Source organism: Eucyclogobius newberryi, unplaced genomic scaffold (genome assembly GCF_026437365.1).
Source record: "Eucyclogobius newberryi isolate DKJ021-1_F unplaced genomic scaffold, fEucNew1.0.hap1 SCAF_19, whole genome shotgun sequence".
Lineage (NCBI taxonomy): Eukaryota > Metazoa > Chordata > Actinopteri > Gobiiformes > Gobiidae > Eucyclogobius > Eucyclogobius newberryi.
In genome coordinates, this window is record NW_027315823.1 from 5,212,368 (window position 1) to 5,233,912 (window position 21,545).

At 43.4% G+C, this 21,545-nt stretch overlaps 1 protein-coding gene across 2 annotated transcripts in view; it reads left to right on the top strand.

Moving 5' to 3' along the window:
* The window catches only part of LOC140365209 (low-density lipoprotein receptor-related protein 1-like), a 234,181-nt gene that overhangs the window by 110,563 nt on the left and 102,073 nt on the right, over positions 1-21,545 (top strand). For both annotated transcript variants that reach the window (XM_072451496.1, XM_072451497.1), the window contains exons 16-22: positions 2,312-2,452; positions 3,162-3,287; positions 9,347-9,463; positions 10,426-10,506; positions 15,963-16,130; positions 17,052-17,231; positions 21,060-21,257. In XM_072451496.1, coding sequence (XP_072307597.1) covers positions 2,312-2,452; positions 3,162-3,287; positions 9,347-9,463; positions 10,426-10,506; positions 15,963-16,130; positions 17,052-17,231; positions 21,060-21,257 — 1,011 coding nt within the window. The remainder of the gene's footprint in view (positions 1-2,311; positions 2,453-3,161; positions 3,288-9,346; positions 9,464-10,425; positions 10,507-15,962; positions 16,131-17,051; positions 17,232-21,059; positions 21,258-21,545) is intronic.

A 21,545-nucleotide genomic window follows, 5' to 3' on the forward strand; every position in this document is an offset into this window, starting at 1 on the left:
AAACTTTCACCTTGAACTGTGACCGCTGCTGTTTACCCTGAGGACGGACCACCTGGAACTCCAGCGCTGGGAATAATAAACCCAAAACCCAGCGACTACGGGCTTCACAAAGTGCTCGTTATTAACCTTTATTTGCCCGGGCCGGTCCCAGTTTTGAGCCCCGGGTCCCACGTCCTGGCGAAGCATGTCACGATTATTCTGTGAATCGATAACCGTGATTATTCAGGCCAGAATAGAACCAGGAAGTAATAATCTGGACAATTTTAGAAGCAAAACTAGACCCTTTTTAGTTCCATCTATCGTCCAAAGAAATAGAGCCAAATGTACCGTATTTTCCGGAATATAAGTTGCACCCTTTTTCATAGTTTTAGCCGGTGTACAACTTATACTTATACTCCAGTGCGACTTATATATGTTTTTTTCTTCTCTATTATGCATTTTTTGGCTGGTGCGTCTTCGTTTCGTCTTTCAGGAAGCTACGTTTTGTAAAGTCGGTCACAAACTTGAGGATTGGTCACACGTCAGAGCGCGAGAATGACAAAACGTTAAAGATTCCGCTGTTGTTTGGTCTCGATAAACGCGAATAATCGTTAAATATTAGCGTTTCTTCTCACAATAACCGTGACACTAACATGTTATATCGTCCCGGCAGATCAATCCTAGTTTTATTCAAGACGTGTCCCAGCATTTGACCGTTTTGAGACCTGTAACACTGATATATCGTTGTTTCTTTAGCAAAAACTGGAGGAAATCTGGTTTTAGAATCACCAAAACATAAACGATGCACTCGATCCACTGATGAAATGCCAATAAAACACGGAATAAAACAATAAGCTGACAATAAAATACATAAAAACACTCAAAAAGGCATGAATTGATTTGACAATTGAATCCTGGGTTTGATTTACAGGGCTGAGTGTGCAGTTTGCATGTTCTCCCTGTGTTGTTGACCCAATAAAACACACATAAGAAGATAAATCATGCAGCTGCAGTTACTCAAAGCTCCAGCAGGGGCAGATATAGTTAGTTTGGACCTAAAAACCTGACTTTTTTATTATGTCGAGTATCGATACAGAAAAATAAGATAAATAGGACAAAATGTGACCTTTTAAGTACTGTTATTTTGAGCTGAAAATCACAGTCTGTTGTCTTAAAAAAGAAGATTTATTATTATCAGAGTCGGTATCGCGTCTTGAGCCTTGATTGTTGTTTTTTTGAAATTGATTGATTGAGAGTCTGGGCGAAACATCTGACTTATAATTTGAGGTCGATGTGATTTGAAAGACAAAAAGTGGTATTTCCAGTGGATAAAAGCAGAAAAATTAGAAAAATTACTTAACACTGGCTTTTGTCACTTGTAGAGACCCTTATTACTGCAGGAATAATGAGCGATGGCCTAAGCAGCGCCCTCTTCAGGTGGTTTCTCCGGGTGGTTTGTCGCTTGTTCTTGGTCGTTGTCGGCGAAGATGACTCAGGGCCGGTGACTGTGACTCCTGGAACATTTTAAACCCGTTCTGTCGCGCCTTTTCTGCCAGAACGACTTTTATTTGTGCGAGAAAGAAGCCAAAATGGGACAGATTTTTGTAACATGGGATTATGTGAAATATGTACGGGATATTTTATTTAATCATTTGTTTTGTTTTCTTTAAATATCAGTAATGAGTTCAAGAAAAAATCTACTTCTTTCAACATTTTTCTATAGTTTCCATCTCTATCCACATTTTTAATGTATTATGTTTATTGTATTTTCAATGCATTTTGTATTTGTTTACAGTAGATTTATCTGATATTACTTTCTTACTCAATACGTCAGCAACTCCTGTGTGCACTTTGCATGTTCTCCCTGTGTCTGCCCCAGTTTCCCCGCCCACTAAAAACATATAGAGTAGGCCCCTCCCTCTGACGCCCCTGAAGAAGAGAAATAAATATATATATGTAATCCCAGGACTCAAATTTATGTATTTTTATTTTTATTTTTATTTTTATTTATTTTTTTTGTTAAAACATTTTTTTAATTTAATTCATTATTTTTTTTAACTCACTTTTATTTACTTTTTTACTTGGTTATCATTCAGCACATTCACTTAAGTTTTGATGTGATTAGAGCAAACTAAAGGCAAAAGTTAATTCATTATATTTTGAATTTGAAGAATATATTTAAATAAAAACAATTCGGTTCTTACACATTTGCTTTGATCTTTTCCAAACCGCAGACATGTTTCTGTCTCCGCCTCTTGTCTCTCCTTTATCTGCTTTTCAAACTGATTTGTCTGGAGTAAATGATGACGTTTTTCGCCCGTTGCGCCCGCAGCGAACCCGTCGTACGTCCCGCCGCCGCAGTGCCAGCCTGGAGAGTTCGCCTGTAAGAACAACCGCTGCATCCAGGAGCGATGGAAGTGCGACGGAGACAACGACTGCCTGGACAACAGCGACGAGGCCCCGGAGCTCTGCCGTCAGTTTGTGCTTTACTGCTTTAATCACACATACACGCACAAAAGACACAAAAGACACACAAAAGACATACAAAAGACACAAGAGACACAAAAGTCACACAAAAGACACAAAAGTCACACATATGTCGTGCGTTTACGACTTTCGACACATTTGACTCACATATGACATTAAATAATGACATTTTAATCCTGTCAACTGGACAAACGTTTTAAAAGTGATTTTGTTTCGCCACGAGAGACGTCCAGGTTATCATGTCAATCAATAATCGTGATTACTGCAGTCGCAATGTGATCGTAACAGCTAAAAAATAATAATACTGACCATTTCAGAAGCGAAATTAAGTATTTTTAGTTCCAAAAAAATGGACCTAAATGTAAATAACTGTTTTATATCAATGTATTTGTCATATTTAAGTTCCATTTCATAAAACTGGTCACAAACTCGTTGGACCGCGCAAAGGAAAGAATCTCAAAAACCCCGACCAATCGTCAAATCGAGATGTTTTTCCTCACAACAATCGTAAAACTAGCATTTGATATCGTGACGTCCGCAATCGCCGCTCTCCAAGTCGGTTCTTCACGTCCGTGTTTAAACGTCCGTGCCCTGCCCCTCTCTCTCTCTAACGCCTCTGGGTTTAAACGTTGTGATAGTGAAATGAACGTACGTAAAGTGCCCCGCCCTTCTCTCTCTCTCTCTCTCTCTCTCAGACCAGCACACCTGCCCCACCGACAGGTTCAAGTGTCAGAACAACCGCTGCATCCCGCTGCGCTGGCTCTGCGACGGCGACAACGACTGCGGCAACGATGAGGACGAGTCCAACACCACCTGCTCCGGTACGGCCCCGTTCACCCACTTTTACAGTTGTGTTTGCACGTTCTTGGGAGCACAGTTCGGATTACGTCCTAAAGATACTGAATACTAACGATTCCAGAGGGTCTTTATTTTTTATTTACCTTTTTTTCTTTTAAATTAACATCAAGAACATATTTTTCTTAATTAACCTAACAACAATACAATCACACACACACACAAAAAAAACTCCACCTCACATTCACACACAAACTCAAAAACTGTGTTTTAGGGGTCCATGTAATTGTTTTTCAAATGTTTTTTTTAATTTTTTTTATTACATAATGTGTTTATTATTATCATCATTATTATATTATTATTAGGCCTGAGCGCCACAAGCTGGCGAGAGGCCTATTAATCTCATAAGGCCGTGCGAAGCACGGCTGTGAAAGTGCGCACATAGTGCGCACGAAATCGAGCGCGAATCAAATCAAATCAATTTATTTTTGTAAGGCCCAAAAGCACAACAACAGTTGCCTCTGAGGGCCACAGGGAGAAATGAATCAACAATGTCTGTGGTGGCGATGGAGTCAGACAATGTCTGTGGTGGCGAGGGACGATGTCCCAGGGTCCTCTGTCCTTAGACTCTCCTTCTCGGCCAGGAAAAACTACAAAAAAAACCTCTTTGGGAAAAAAGCGTAGAAACCTGGAGGAGTTCCAGTGAAGGAGAGATCCGACTCTCACAGACGGACAGACGGACACAAGGAGACTGGAGCTGGACCCACTCTTCAGGCAGAAGAGGGACCGTCTGAGTCGAGCTGGACCCACTCTTCAGGCAAATGAGGGACAGTCGGAGGCGAGCTGGACCCACTCTTCAGGCAGATGAGGGACCGTCGGGGGCGAGCTGGACCCACTCCTCAGGCAGATGAGGGACCGTCCACACAGGGCAGGGACCACTTCACCAAGGGAGGGGCATCTGGGTCCACAGGTCCTCAGGAGTGAGAGAAAGAAAAGAAGGCGGTGAACAGTTTGCAAGTGGAATCAAAAAATAAATATTGTTTGATAGCATAAGTAGTCAGAAGAAGAAGAGGATAGTGCTCAAGCTGACATACTTCCCCCAGCATAGTTACTCCTAGGGCAGCGTAGCTAAAGCTGTGGGTTTATGTTTCTGTTCCTAACTAGTCTGACCATAAGCGATTTCGAAGAGGAACGTTTTAGCGAAGCGCTCGCCCACTTCCAAACACTCACTAACGCACTCCTTCACTCATGCACGCCCCGTGCATACTAATTAGTAGTAGGAAAATGGAACATTACCGTTGTAAACGGGCGAAGCCCGTGCAAAAGTGAGCACTAAACGAGCACTTTACATTGAGATGATCCCCATATAAAGCACTCATTTGCGCTAAGTACCTCACGAATACGTTCCCCATCTCTTGCATGTTCCATGCATATAAGCATGTAATGCAAAAATTGAACATTATTACTGTATAGAGGGCCAAAAACACAAAGTGGGCGGAGCCCACTCAAAATTAACGAAAGTACCCATCAGTGACCAGGGACCCACACCATGAGGTAGGAAAGCGCGAGCGCTTTCCGAAAATGTATAGTTTATGATATTTGAAAAATGGGAAACATTGTTTTCGCGTCGGAATATTTAGGCCCGAGCCCCAGCAGGGCGGAGGGCCTATTGCTCCCGCAACTGTCTGACCAAACATGCGGGCGCAGCCCGCATGTTTGGTGCCCCGTCGCCCCTGGCAAGTACAGTGAACTAGCCCATGCCGAAGGCATGGATCATGCATACTTACTCCTGCTATGACAGAAATAGTCAACAATTTGTGAATGGGCGTAGCCCATTCACAAATTGTTGACAACAGCAGCGCGAAGCGCTGCATTCCTCCAAAAACCCTCCTGGCATCGTCCTGTACGCGAGAATCCATGCCGCAGGCATGGGCCATGCTTGTATCTGCTCAAATCAATGGAAGTCTATGGGGAGTGGGCGGGGCATCCCGACGGAATGGGGAGTGACGAGCGCGTAAGCGCTCGTAATGATGATTCCACCCCATGGCGGCATGGGGAAGGCTTAGAGCTTTCAAACGATGTATAATTTGTTGTTATAGTGGAAACGGCTATATTGTTTTTGCTAAAAATATTATTATTTTTATTTTTATTTTTCTTGTTCTTCTGCTTTTTGAGCTCTAATTTGACCCCCTGAACATGCTCAAAAACTCACCAACTCAAAATTTGATTTTTTCTGGGCCATTTTTTTTTTCGTTAAAAAATGGCGCGACAGCGCCACCGACAAAAGTCAAAATACATTGCGCCTATGGGAGACGCCCCGAGGTCAACTTTGTCGTAAAGCTACGAAATTCGGGACACGCATTCCTCTCGTGAGGACAAAAAAAAAAATATTATTGTGGCCACGCCCCCAGACTTACCCTATGGCCGCCATCTTCCTTTGAAAATGAAAACAAGCTGAGTTAGCCATTTTTATTACGTCAAACTTTGACGAACTCCTCCTAGGGCGTTTTGCCCACCGACTTCAAAATCGGCGTACGTCCTCTGGACAAGTGGGGCATCTAAAGTTATCCAATTTTTTGAGATACCTTTTACGGTCTGTGTGCGGCGCAGCCGCAAAGTTGGACAACTTATTTTGGAATATTGCAGATCTAAAAATTGTTCCCATTTGATCAAAACCAGTCCGATTAGGACCAAATTTGAATCAGTTGTTAAACTTTCTAGTTTGGACCAGTTTAGGCTGACAAAATTGAAATGGGCGCGATAGCGCCCCCTACAGAGTGACCTTGAAATTAACATTGAAGGTCAAAAATTAGTTTTACCAAAATTGTCTAAACTTTACCCAAAATTCTACTTTGCCGTCCCAATCACAAAAGCCAATCACAAAAATGCCTAATTTTTTACGGCGTAGTCGTAGCGATGACAGAAACCTCCCATGTTATCCCTATGGGAAAACCACAAAATCTCTCAAATTACCACATTTTTATGTTTTACACTTTAACGAAGTCCTCCTAGTGCGTTTTGCCCACCAACCTCAAAATTGGTGTACGTCCTCTAGACAAGTGGGGCATCTAAAGTTATCCAAATTTTAAGGATAACTTTTACGGTCCCTGTGCGACGGAGCCGCAAACGTTTCCCAGAATTCTGACTATTTGGCCTTCAGAGTGGTCTATAAACAATAGAGTTTTTCCAAATGACATGATATTTTGAACAAAATTCTAATTTGCCATCCTGATCACAAAAGTATGAGCGCCAAAGTCATATTTTGTACGGCGTAACCGTAGCGTTGACAGAAACATCCCATGTTATCCTTATGGGAAAATCGTAGAATCGCTCAAATCACCACATTTTTACGCTTCACACTTTAATGAACTCCTCCTAGGGCGATTGTCCGATCAAGTTCATATTTGGAGAATATCATCTACACAAGCGGGGCATCAAAACTTATCCATATTTTGATTCTAAGTGCTACGGTCTCTGTGTGGCGGACCCGCAAATATATGTCAGAAATGGGAAAACAGCGAAATCTCTAAAATGACCACATTTTTACGCTTCACACTTTAACGAACTCCTCCTAGGGCGATTGCCCGATCAAGCTCATATTTGGGGAAAATCATCTACACAAACGGGGCATCAAAAGTTAGTCATATTTTGATTTTAAGTGGTACGGTCTCTGTGCCGTGGAGCTGCAAATATACTGTCACAAATGGGAAAAACGCCAAATCCTTGAAATGTTCACATTCACGCTTCACACTTTAACAAACTCCTCCGTGGGCAATAGCTCGATCAAGCTTTACTTTGGGAAATATCATCTACACAAGCGCGGCATCAAAAGTTATCCATATTTTTATTCCAAGTGCTAAGGTCTCTGTGCGGCGGCGCAGCAAATTTGACTGACACTTGTGTTGATTTGCACTGGATTGGCCATGTCGAATGTGTCGCCGTCTGTCAAGTTCTTTTTTAATTCAACACACAATAAGGGCGCCATCTTTATCAAGTCGAAAGCGCAGAGTCGGAAGGCCGGCGGCCCGCGAGGGCCGTTGGATGCCGCTTGCGGCTTTAATATTCTTTCATTCTTCTTCTTCTTGGGACCAACCCCCCTATTTTTCACCCAGTGAACGTTGACGAAAAGTCACAAAAATTTGCACACCTCTAAAAATCGTGCCTCTCTACATTCTGGCTATTTCCCTTTTCTAAAATAAAAAAAATTGGCGCGTCAGCGCCCCCAAATGTACCAAAAATGCATTGAGAGATGGGAAATGACCCAAAAAAAATTTGATCGTAGAATCATGAAATTTGGCGCAGAGGTAGATGGTGACAAAAGAAGTAAAAAATATTATTACGGCAACGCCGTCCACCCAACCAAATGTCGGCCATATTGCTTCAAAAATGGCTAAACATGTCTTCGGAGTTTTTCCAAACGTCGTACTTTTACGAACTCCTCCCAGGGCGTTGGCCCTAAAAAGCTGAAATTTGGTGAAAATGCTACTGAGGAGTGGGACATCAAAATTTATCCAAATTACATTGATGCCTGTCACGGTCTCTGTGCGGCAAAGCCGCAAACTGTAGCAAGAATTTCAGAAATCTCCCAAATTTAACATTTCTGCCGTTTGCGCAGATAAAGTCCGAATTGCGTCAAATTAGAATCAGTTGTTAAACTCTTTGCCCTAAACCTACTTGAAGTGAAATAAATTAATTTGGAGCCACAGCGCCCCCTACAGATTTTATATGGAGGTTAAATGTTTAGTTTTGCGAAATTATATGAAATTTGACACACAACTCAATTTTAGAATCTCCATCAAAAAAGTCGATGAGACCCATGTCATAATTGTTATGGCGTTGCCGTAACGATGACCGAAACCTTCCATGTTATTCCAATGGGGAAATCGCCAGAACATGTTTACACTTTAGACTTTCACAAACTCCTCTTAGGGCGTCAGCCCTATTAACCTGAAATTTGGTGAGACTCATCTTCAGGGCTGGACCATCAAAAGTTATCCACATTTTTATTCAAAGAGTCACGGTGTCTGTGCGGCAAAGCCGCACATTTTGCCAAGAATTCAAAATAAAATTGCTTTTTGATGGTAAAACAAAGGGGAGAAGATGTGACAGCGTCACAGATTAAGCAGTAGATGTAATAAAAGGACAATTGGGGCGCGTTAGCGCCCCCTCCTCTTGCGGCGTGGCGCCGGCGTGGCGAGGGCCGATCATTGCCGCTTGCGGCTATATTTTTCATTATTATTATTATTATTGTCATTATTATTATTTATGTATTTTTATTATATATTCCAGAGGGTCTTAATTATTATTATTATTTTATTATTATTAATACTATTATTATTATTATTATTATCATCATTATTATATTATTATTTTCATTAATATTATTATTATTGTCATTATTATTATTTATGTATTTTTATTATATATTCCAGAGGGTCTTAATTATTATTATTATTTTATTATTATTAATACTATTATTATTATTATTATTATCATCATTATTATTATTTATTTTTATTGTATTATTCCAGAGGGTCTTATTATTAATATTATCATTATTATTATTATTTACTTATTTATTTATTTTTGATTGTATTATTCCAGAGGGTCTTTTGTCAACCAATGAATTCCGTTCACATTGACAAAATAAAAATAAGCAGAAATAAGCTAAATAGCTGAAATAATCCATTCTATCAAATCCACTCAATGAAATGGTTTGACTTCCTGTGGTTTATGTGACTTCCTGTGGTTTGTGTGACTTCCTGCGGTTTGCGTGACTTCCTGCGGTTTACGTGACTTCCTGCGGTTTGCGTGACTTCCTGCGGTTTGCGTAACTTCCTGTGGTTTGCGTAACTTCCTGTGGTTTGCGTGACTTCCTGTGGTTTGTGTGACTTCCTGTGGTTTGTGTGACTTCCTGCGGTTTGCGTGACTTCCTGCGGTTTACGTGACTTCCTGCGGTTTGCGTGACTTCCTGCGGTTTGCGTAACTTCCTGTGGTTTGCGTAACTTCCTGTGGTTTGCGTAACTTCCTGTGGTTTGCGTGACTTCCTGTGGTTTGTGTGACTTCCTGTGGTTTGCGTGTGCAGCTCGTACGTGTCCTCCAAACCAGTACTCGTGTGCCAGTGGACGCTGCATCCCCATCTCCTGGACGTGTGACCTGGACGACGACTGTGGCGACCGCTCCGACGAGCCGTCGTCCTGTGGTACGTGACACGCCTTTTGTTCAAAACTCACACACGCTTCACACATTTCACACGTTTCAAACATTTAATACATTTCACTTCGATTGCGACGCTAAAAGAACGTTGGTATTGTCAAATCACAGTCGCACTACAGTTTTGTTTTGACTTTTTATTTATTGCATTAATATAACTTAATATGATCGCTATTATTTGTATTATTTTTTTGTATATATAATAAGATAAGATAAGATATTCCTTTATTGTCCCACATGGGGAAATTTCATTGGTGCAACGCTGGTAAATACAGAAGAAAAGAATAGATCACTAATAGGAAGTTTGAAAAACACTCTCAGTAGAAGATCTCCTATAAACAAAAACTCCCATAGACAAATAAATAAATACATAATTACCATTGCATGTGATGTGCATAACACATTGCTTGATACAATATTCAGTTAATTTATTTCACTTGAATAATTCTTATATGAAGGCAAATATGCATGAAGTGTTCGTCTAAATATGTTATTTTTATTGACTGCTTATTTTAATTTTAATTTTAACCTTGATTCTAGTATTTATTGCATTTGTATCATTATAATTGTTCTATTGATTGATTGATCTGCATGTCAAAATAATTGTGATCATCAAAATTACTGACAGTTCAAAAATGGCACAGACATTATTTATTCACATTTTTATACTGTGAATAAGTTTAGAGTAGAGACTTTGTTACAAGTGAAACAAACTAGACGAGTACATTATGCGTAAAGTTGCTTTTTCCTGCCAAAAAGTGGTAAAACGGCGATAATTATTGTCAGTAATTATCGCTATCGTACAACATGTGCACTAACCTATTATTGTGCGAAAATGTCAATTCAACCAAGAGAAAGAGTTAGAAAAGTGTTTGTTTGTCGATAAAAACAAGCAGATTGAGCGACATTGACGCGGTGTTTGTCTTTCCCGTGTTTCCGTGGCGACCTCAGCGTACCCGACCTGCTTCCCTCTGACCCAGTTCACTTGCAACAACGGCCGCTGCATCAACATCAACTGGCGCTGCGACAACGGTGAGTGTTTCGTCCGAAAACGCCTCGTCCTCGCGTCGCCAGCGGAGGGCGCCAAACGCCTCGTCCTCGCGGCGCCGTACGGACGACGCCGTCTGCCAAACGTTCTGCTCTGGACGAATCGTGGTGAAACGCTCGGATGGAGGGCGAGACTGACGCAGCAGACTTTGGGCAGAAAGACTCAAAGTGCACGCAGCAGATTTTTGTCGTTTTGAAATTTCGATCATCGTTTTACGTCGGACGCGTCGCAGTTTGGGAAGTTGAAAATAAAACAATTCACACTTCTGACACACATTTCTGACAGTTTAAACAATCATTTAACAAAATAAAGGTGTTATCGGGTCATATTATTTGTCAAACACGGACTATTGTGTAAAATGAATGGATTTCAGCCCTTTGTTTACAGTATGGTTGCTAGGTAACAGTGGAATTACCTCTTATTATTGTTACGTATCGTTATTAACCTTCAAACAAGCTCTCGAGTACCTTTAGTTTGGCATCTTATGATTTAAAACAAAAAAAACATGTTTCGCTCGGCTGCTGTTTCCCCCGGGACTACCAGAGTTTTGACGCCATCTACTGGCCGCAGAGGGAATTACACACAGTTGAGTATAAACGTTTTAGCGCATTTCCAGCTGGTCTCACTTCCGGGTCTCAATTGTGAGTCTCAGAACGAGTCTGGAGATGATTTACGGAGTTAAAAAACAGCTGAAGATCCTCAGAGCCGCGTCACAGATCGACTATGACATCACACATCGACTATGACATCACACATCGACTATGACATCACACATCGACTATGACATCACACATCGAGGAGATTCAGAACGGAGTGTTTCAGAGGCTCGGAGGGGAGTTTGTGAGCTGGTTGTTAACAGAAGTAAAACTGTGATTTACCAAAGAGACAAACTCGCCAAAAAACGTCATAATTAGAAAAACATGACAACCTTTATTTGGACTTTAAGTGTAAACTGTCTCTGTATCGCACACCGATGACATCACAGAGGGATTCAGCTTGACTTCCTGTCATTTTTCTTATTTTCCAACATGTCTTCCCAAACTGCAACTTAACGGAAGTAAAACTGTGATAAATATCGAGCACAGGTTCTACACCGCCAAACTAAGTCAGAATTAGAAAAAAGGGGGAGGAGCTTAGACTCTGGACGAATCACATTATTCACAAAAACACGAAACCGCTGTCGAGTTGCCCAGAGAAACGGCGCCGCGTTGGACAGAACCGAACAGAAACGTGCAAATCCAGAACAGAGCGAGGGAAAAGTGGGCGGGACTGAGTGCGGTGTATCGTTCTGCTTTTTCAATAGAGATAAAAGTTCTATAAAAATACTGATTCACACCATTTTCAGTGAGAAACGGCGACCTCGGCTTCGTACTATGTCTGAGAAGAAGCTCGTGTTTTTCTGGGAGGGATTTAACATTGTTCTATTGTTTATTTCCAAGGTTAAAGTACAATAGCGAGAAGAAATAAACCGCTAGACGAGTTTATACACTGGATTATAAAGTGAGGACGCGACGTTTTCTCTATTTTCTATTCAAAATCTGTCCTTTTAAAGCAATTGCAGCGCACAATGACGAAGCTACTTGTGATTTTCTTTATTAATTTTTGCCAATCACGTCAAAAAATATCATCTTAATGCAGTTGTTGTTTTGGACATGGGCAAAATGAGAATATCGAAGGCATTTTCGATGGTAAAAACAGCTGGGTCCAAAGAAACAGAACAGAAACTTGCGGTTTCTTCAAAACAAGGAAGTGATATTTCTGCACATTTGTGGTTCCGTTTACAGTGCGATATTTAAAACCTCAACCAAGACATTTAATTATCACGTTTTTGCACATGTCTTAAGGATTGTCACAGTATTGTTGACTTTTGTCCGCATCGTTCGCTCCTGCTGCACAATGTCTTCCCTCCATCGGAATTTCACCGTTTCACAATTAACATCGAAAGCGCCGCGGTTGAAAATATGAAATGTGATCTGAGTATTTTCATTTTTGCCACGGGGATTCAGAAGAGTTCAGATATTAGGAGTTTAAAAGCAGCTCTGTGGTTTCTCCGTTCCAAAAAACACACGTAAAACTTCAAAAATCTGCAAAAATGTCTCAGTAACTTTGCGGTTTATAACGTTTTTAAGTCAAATGATACGTTGTGTGCTACTTACTTACCGCAGAGCTGATAAACCTTGAGCTTTCACACTTTTAATATCCATTTTCCCCTGAATCCTTGGGAAAAATGAACGGAAAATGTCCCTGTTGACCTCCGTAACTTCCCGTAGTTTCCCTGGTACTTTCCCTCGGCTCCGCGTGTCATTTCCGCGTGAGCTGTTAGCCGTTAGCCTTTAGCCTGTCATTGTTGTGTGTCCAAGTCGTTGTCCCACTCTTGTCCTCTTCTTTTTCCGTTGGTTTTGTGTTTTGCAGAGAAGGATTGTGCCGACGGCTCTGACGAGTTGCACTGTCCAAACGTTACACCCGGTTAGTGCATAGATCCACATGCACCACCAATGTCTGCGATGCTAGCTCTAGCTTTAGCTTTATCCTAGCATTAGCTTTAGCATCGGCAGCCTAAGGTGTGGCCCAGCTTCTTTAGAATTACGAAGAGTGAGAACAATTACAAACAGATAGGTTCTGTATTTTCCGGAGTATAAGTCGCATCAGCCAAAAAATGCTTAACAGAAAAGAAGAAAAAACATATGAGTCGCATTTTTGGGGGAAATGTATTTGTTAAAATCCAAGACCAAGAACAGACATTTCATCTTGAAATGCAGTTTAAAATAATAACAGATGAGAGAACATGGTGAATAGGTGTACGTATGCTAACGCTAACACCTTCAGCTACATGAGGCACAGACAGAACTGTGGTAAGTGTCTGGTATGTTAACGTAACATATGAACAGTGATTCAGATAACTATAGCATAAAGAACATGCTAACAAGTTTACCAAAGCATCAGTTTTACCCCAAATCACTAAATCCATTGAATTCTTCTTCCTCTGTGTCACTTCTAAACAACTCCACAAACTCCAGAGGAAGAGGAAGTGCAGATTCTTCTTCTGCGTCGCTCAGAGCCTAGAGCGCCCTCTTGTGGTTGTGTGTCTTGTGAAAATAACAAATAATATCACATATAAGTCGCTCTGGAGTATAAGTCGCACCCCAAAACTATGAAGAAAGGTGCAACTTATAGTCCGGAAAATACTGTACTTAAACTGTCAGTCTTGACAGCTTGAAACGTATTCGCTCTGTGGCTTCAGCACGAGCCAAAGATAAGCCGTCCTGCTGAGTAAAGCCTTATAAATAAGTGCATTATTCAGGCGTCGCGCTGATAAACGGTTGTGGAGTCGCGTAATAATAGAGAGGTTAATGGTTGTTGCTGTGAAGCGTCCATTACGTTTCATTAGTGCAAAGTACTGCTGCTGCTGCTGCTGCTGCTGCTGCTGCTCGTGCTCGTGCATCAGCGTTGGGCACGTTCTCCCGGTGCATCATCTGCGCTGGGCACGTTCTCCCGGTGCATCAGCGTTGGGCACGTTCTCCCGGTGCATCATCAGCGCTGGGCACGTTCTCCCGGTGCATCATCTGCGCTGGGCACGTTCTCCCGGTGCATCAGCGTTGGGCACGTTCTCCCGGTGCATCAGCGCTGGGCACGTTCTCCCGGTGCATCAGCGCTGGGCACGTTCTCCCGGTGCATCAGCGCTGGGCACGTTCTCCCGGTGCATCAGCGCTGGGCACGTTCTCCCGGTGCATCAGGGCTGGGCATGTTCTCCCGGTGCATCAGCGCTGGGCACGTTCTCCCGGTGCATCATCAGCGCTGGGCACGTTCTCCCGGTGCATCAGCGTTGGGCACGTTCTCCCGGTGCATCAGCGTTGGGCACGTTCTCCCGGTGCACGTTCTCCCGGTGCATCATCAGGGCTGGGCACGTTCTCCTGGTGCATGGAGGATCTATGCCGTTTCTCTCATTATTATTACACTTTCTTCCATTTGTATTTCACTGTTTTCTGTTTTGTGTCTTAAATTGTCATGTTTATGATGTACTTAGAACTGAATTGTTGCTCAGTGAATACGTTACATGCGCTCGATTATTCATGCTCTTTATTATTGTTATAGAGCGACATCATCATCTCCTGTAATTAGAAAGACGATTTCACACATTCAGTTCCTTCAATTTGAAGTATTTGTTTCAAAATCACATCAATTTCTTCCTTAAATGCACCGAGCATTCAAGATGGCCTGTGCCACCTGGTACAACTGTGCCACCTGGTACAACTGGTACAACTGTGGCACCTGGTACAACTGGTACAACCGTGCCACCTGGTACAACTGTGTCTCCTGGTACAACTGTGCCACCTGGTACAACTGTGCCACCTGGTTCAACTGTGCCACCTGGTACAACTGGTACAACTGTGCCACCTGGTACAACTGTGCCACCTGGTACAACTGTGCCACCTGGTTCAACTGTGCCACCTGGTACAACTGGTACAACTGAGCCACCTGTGTCACCTGGTACAACTGTGCCACCTGGTACAACTGGTACAACACAGACTTCTGACTCTGAGCCTGAGATTCGCTCAGACAAAAAAATCTATGTGAACCATCACAGTGAAACTTTAGCTGTACTCCCCGTTTACTCCCCTTTTACTCCCCATTTACTCCCCTTTTACTCCCCGTTAACTCCCGTTTTACTCCACTTTACTCCCTGTTTACTCCCCGTTTACTCCCCATTTACTCCCCTTTTACTCCCCGTTAACTCCCGTTTTACTCCACTTTACTCCCTGTTTACTCCCCGTTTACTCCCCATTTACTCCCCTTTTACTCCCCGTTAACTCCCGTTTTACTCCACTTTACTCCCTGTTTACTCCCCGTTTACTCCCCTTTACTACCCGTTTACTCCCCTTTTACTCCCCTTTACTCCCCGTTTACTCCCCGTTTACTCCCCATTTACTCCCCTTTTACTCCCCGTTAACTCCCGTTTTACTCCACTTTACTCCCTGTTTACTCCCCGTTTACTCCCCTTTACTACCCGTTTACTCCCCTTTTACTCTCCGTTTACTCCCCATTTACTCCCCTTTACTCCTCGTTTACACACTTTTACTCTCCATTTACTCCACTTTACTCCCCGTTTACTCCCCGTTTATTCCCCTTTACTCCCCATTTACTCCCGTTTACTCCCCATTTACTCCCCTTTACTCCCCATTTACTCCCCTTTACTCCTCGTTTACTCCCCTTTACTCCTCGTTTACTCCCCTTTACTCCTCGTTTACTCCCCTTTACTCGCCGGTGCTCCCTGGTTACTCCCCGTTTACTTCCTGTTTACTCCCCTTTTACTCCCCTCTTGTTTTTATGTCAGACTTAAGTCAGTTCATGCGCAGTTATAAGTCAGATTGAGTGAAACCAGGATGCTCGGGTGCGTGTGAAGCCCCCGGATGAATGACCTTTGACCTTTGACCCTTCACAGACAACGATTGCGGCGACAACAGCGACGAGGCCGGCTGCAGCCACTCGTGCTCCAGCGCTCAGTTCAAGTGCAACAGTGGACGCTGCATCCCAGACTACTGGACATGCGACGGCGACAACGACTGCGGCGACTACAGCGACGAGACGCACGCCAACTGCACCACCCAGAGTCAGTGCCACGCCCCCGCCAGTTTGACCAGAGGCCACGCCCCCGCCAGTCTGACCAGAGACCAGGCCCTTTTATTCATTCAGTTTTTAAGCGTTTAAAACAGAACAGAATAAACAAAATGAAGGCTGTCCAAAGTAAACGTTGCATTTTCAAATTAAATCCGAATGTGATTTATATTATGTCATTTTAGTCCTTGATCGTTGGTTAAGAAATGTACTAAAATATAATCTAAAAACTGATGGAAAAACCACAACATTTGTTCTATTTCCAGAGTAGAAAGTGTCAGTTTGTTTTTCTTTTATAAACAATATAAAAACATTTATTTTCTCAGCCAAAACTTACAATTTGTAGAAAAGTTTGTGTTATATTTGTAGATTAAAGGACAAACTATCACAGGGACGAGTCCAGTCAAATCTATCAAAGAAACAAATCATTTAAAGTATAAAAGAACTACACCAGGTCTAAACCAGGACTAAACCAGGACTAAACCAGGACTAAACAAGGACTAAACAAGGACTAAACAAGGACTAAACAAGAACTAAACCAGGACTAAACCAGGACTAAACAAGGACTAAACAAGAACTAAACAAGGACATAACCAGGACTAAATAAGAACTAAACAAGAACTAAACCAGGTCTAAACCAGGACTAAACAAGAACTAAACAAAAACTAAAAAAGGACTAAACAAGAACTAAACAAGGACTAAACAAGAACTAAACAAGGACTAAACCAGGTCTAAACCAGGAATAAACAAGAACAAAATTGGGCTCAATTTAGGACCAAATAACATGTGACGCAGTTTTTATTTGAACACTAGGCTCAACTAATTAATAATCGACTTTTGTTTTTTCAGTGTTGTTTTCACGGCAAACGCTCTGATCTGAAAAGTCTTTCCTCTCATCTTTCCTCCCGTCTTTCAGCTCGTCCTCCCGGAGGTTGCCACGCCGACGAGTTCCAGTGCCGCATGGACGGGCTGTGCATCCCCTCCAGGTGGCGCTGCGACGGCGACACGGACTGCATGGACCTGAGCGACGAGAAGAACTGCGAAGGCGTCACTCACATGTGCGACCCGGCCGTGAAGTTCGGCTGCAGAGACTCAGGTGAGGGGGCGGGGCTAGAGATGACACGTGTTAAAGGGGCGTGTGACATGGTTTTACAATGTTCACATTCTGACTTTATCTGCTGTATTTATACCTGTTGTACGTGTAAATGATAGTTTTACAGCAATCGAGCAGGTATTTGTGGAGAAAACGTGAAAAACGTGTAGAAAATGACAGGAAGTGACATCACACCAGGGACACTCATTCCAGTCAAAGAATTTACACAAAGAAACACATTTTCTGACTCTCTAAACATTAATTCAACAAAATAAAGTCGCTCTCATATATTTATAATTGTCAAATTTGGCCCAGTGTTTGCTGGGTAATTTCCTAGTGTGATCAACATCAAACAGGAAGTGAAATTATAAACCTAAAAATGTGCTTTTCTGCTATAACAGATGTAGCTCTGTAGTGGTAGCTCTGTAGATGTAGCTCTGCAGATGTAGCTCTGTAGATGTAGCTCTGCAGATGTAGCTCTGCAGATGTAGCTCTGTAGTGGTAGCTCTGTAGATGTAGCTCTGCAGATGTAGCTCTGTAGATGTAGCTCTGCAGATGTAGCTCTGCAGATGTAGCTCTGTAGATGTAGCTCTGTAGATATAGCTCTGCAGATGTAGCTCTGCAGATGTAGCTCTGTAGATGTAGTTCTGTAGATATAGCTCTGTAGATATAGCTCTGCAGATGTAGCTCTGTAGATGTAGCTCTGTAGATGTAGCTCTGCAGATGTAGCTCTGTAGATATAGCTCTGAAGATGTAGCTCTGTAGATGTAGCTCTGTAGATGTAGTTCTGTAGATATAGCTCTGCAGATGTAGCTCTGTAGATGTAGTTCTGTAGATATAGCTCTGTAGATATAGCTCTGCAGATGTAGCTCTGTAGATGTAGCTCTGTAGATGTAGCTCTGCAGATGTAGCTCTGTAGATATAGCTCTGAAGATGTAGCTCTGTAGATGTAGCTCTGTAGATGTAGTTCTGTAGATATAGCTCTGCAGATGTAGCTCTGCAGATGTAGCTCTGTAGATGTAGCTCTGTAGATGTAGCTCTGCAGATGTAGCTCTGCAGATGTAGCTCTGTAGCTGTAGCTCTGCAGATGTAGTTCTGTAGATGTAGCTCTGCAGATGTAGCTCTGTAGATGTAGCTCTGTAGATGTAGCTCTGTAGATGTAGCTCTGACGATGTAGTTCTGTAGATATAGCTCTGCAGATGTAGCTCTGTAGATGTAGCTCTGTAGATGTAGCTCTGTAGATGTAGCTCTGTAGATGTAGTTCTGTAGATATAGCTCTGTAGATATAGCTCTGCAGATGTAGTTCTGTAGATATAGCTCTGTAGATATAGCTCTGCAGATGTAGCTCTGTAGATGTAGCTCTGTAGCTGTAGCTCTGCAGATGTAGTTCTGTAGATGTAGCTCTGCAGATGTAGCTCTGTAGATGTAGCTCTGCAGATGTAGCTCTGCAGATGTAGCTCTGTAGATGTAGCTCTGTAGATATAGCTCTGCAGATGTAGCTCTGCAGATGTAGCTCTGTAGATGTAGTTCTGTAGATATAGCTCTGTAGATATAGCTCTGCAGATGTAGCTCTGTAGATGTAGCTCTGTAGATGTAGCTCTGCAGATGTAGCTCTGTAGATATAGCTCTGAAGATGTAGCTCTGTAGATGTAGCTCTGTAGATGTAGTTCTGTAGATATAGCTCTGTAGATATAGCTCTGCAGATGTAGCTCTGCAGATGTAGCTCTGTAGATGTAGCTCTGTAGATGTAGCTCTGCAGATGTAGCTCTGCAGATGTAGCTCTGTAGCTGTAGCTCTGCAGATGTAGTTCTGTAGATGTAGCTCTGCAGATGTAGCTCTGTAGATGTAGCTCTGTAGATGTAGCTCTGTAGATGTAGCTCTGACGATGTAGTTCTGTAGATATAGCTCTGCAGATGTAGCTCTGTAGATGTAGCTCTGTAGATGTAGCTCTGTAGATGTAGCTCTGTAGATGTAGTTCTGTAGATATAGCTCTGTAGATATAGCTCTGCAGATGTAGTTCTGTAGATATAGCTCTGTAGATATAGCTCTGCAGATGTAGCTCTGTAGATGTAGCTCTGTAGCTGTAGCTCTGCAGATGTAGTTCTGTAGATGTAGCTCTGCAGATGTAGCTCTGTAGATGTAGCTCTGACGATGTAGTTCTGTAGCTGTAGCTCTGCAGATGTAGTTCTGTAGATGTAGCTCTGCAGATGTAGTTCTGTAGATGTAGCTCTGCAGATGTAGCTCTGTAGATGTAGCTCTGTAGCTGTAGCTCTGCAGATATAGCTCTGTAGATGTAGCTCTGCAGATGTAGCTCTGTAGATGTAGCTCTGTAGCTGTAGCTCTGCAGATGTAGTTCTGTAGATGTAGCTCTGTAGATGTAGCTCTGCAGATGTAGCTCTGTAGATGTAGCTCTGTAGCTGTAGCTCTGCAGATGTAGTTCTGTAGATGTAGCTCTGCAGATGTAGCTCTGTAGATGTATCAAATCAAATCAAATCAATTTATTTTTGTAAGGCCCAAAATCACAACAACAGTTGCCTCTGAGGGCCACAGGGAGAAATGAATCAACAATGTCTGTGGTGGCGATGGAGTCAGACAATGTCTGTGGTGGCGAGGGACGATGTCCCAGGGTCCTCTGTCCTTAGACTCTCCTTCTCGGCCAGGAAAAACTACAAAAAAAAACCTCTTTGGGAAAAAAACGTAGAAACCTGGAGGAGTTCCAGTGAAGGAGAGATCCGACTCTCACAGACGGACAGACGGACACAAGGAGACTGGAGCTGGACCCACTCTTCAGGCAGAAGAGGGACCGACTGAGGCGAACTGGACCCACTCTTCAGGCAGATGAGGGACCGTCTGAGTCGAGCTGGACCCACTCTTCAGGCAGATGAGGGACCGTCTGAGTCGAGCTGGACCCACTCTTCAGGCAGAAGAGGGACCGTCGGAGGCGAGCTGGACCCACTCTTCAGGCAGACGAGGGACCGTCGGAGGCGAGCTGGACCCACTCTTCAGGCAGATGAGGGACCGACTGAGGCGAACTGGAGCCACTCTTCAGGCAGATGAGGGACCGTCCACACAGGGCAGGGACCACTTCACCAGGGGAGGGGCATCTGGGTCCACAGGTCCTCAGAAGTGAGAGAAAGAAAAGAAGGCGGTGAACAGTTTGCAAGTGGAATCAAAAAATAAATATTGTTTGATAGCATAAGTAGTCAGAAGAAGAGGACAGTGCTCAAGCTGTCATACTTCCCCCAGCATAGTTACTCCTAGGGCAGCGTAGCTGAAGCTGTGGGTTTATCTTTCTGTTCCTAACTACTCTGACCATAAGCGATTTCGAAGAGGAACGTTTTAAGCCTGGACTTAAATGAAGAGACTGTGTCAGCATATTTAACATGGGTCGGGAGCTGATTCCATAACACAGGAGCTTGGTAGCTAAACGCTCTACCTCCTACAGTACTTTTAGAGACTCTTGGCACCACCAGAAGGCCAGCATTCTGAGAGCGAAGAGCTCTGTTTGGATGATATGGTTCTATAGCATCTTTGAGGTAGGATGGGGCCATGTCATTTATGGCTTTGTAGGTCAAGAGTAGAATTTTGAATTTGATTCTAGACTCGACGGGGAGCCAGTGAAGAGACTTCAGCACTGGCGTAATGTGCTCTCTTCTTTTTGTTCCTGTTAGTAATCTTGCTGCTGCATTTTGAACCAGTTGAAAGCTTTTTATGGAGCTTTTAGGACACGCTGCAAGCAGGGAGTTACAGTAGCTCTGCAGATGGCTCCTGTGTGGGGTACATAACACAATGACACAAAAGTGAGCTTCTTGCGTGCCTTCTGTGTCGCAGCCCGGTGCATCAGCAAAGCGTGGGTGTGCGATGGCGACAGCGACTGCGAGGACAACTCGGACGAGGAGAACTGTGAGGCGCTGGTCTGCAAACTGTCCCACCACGTGTGCGCCAACGACTCCACCATCTGCCTGCCCCAGGACAAGCTCTGCGACGGCAAGGACGACTGCCCCGACGGCTCTGACGAGAAGCTCTGCGGTGAGCGGACCATGACGGAGCTAACGCGCGTTAGCATGAGCGGGGAAACGCACGGAGATGACGGGCGCTAGGGACGACGGAGATAGCATGCGTCAGCATGAGCGGGGAAACGTGCGGAGGTAACGGGTGCTAGGGACAACGGAGCTAGCGTGCGTTAGCATGAGTGGGGAAACACGTGGAGACAACGACGGAGATAGCGCGCGTTACCATGAGCGGGGAAACGTGCGGAGGTGACGGGCGCTAGGGACAATGGAGCTAGGGTGCGTTAGCATGAGCGGGGAAACACGT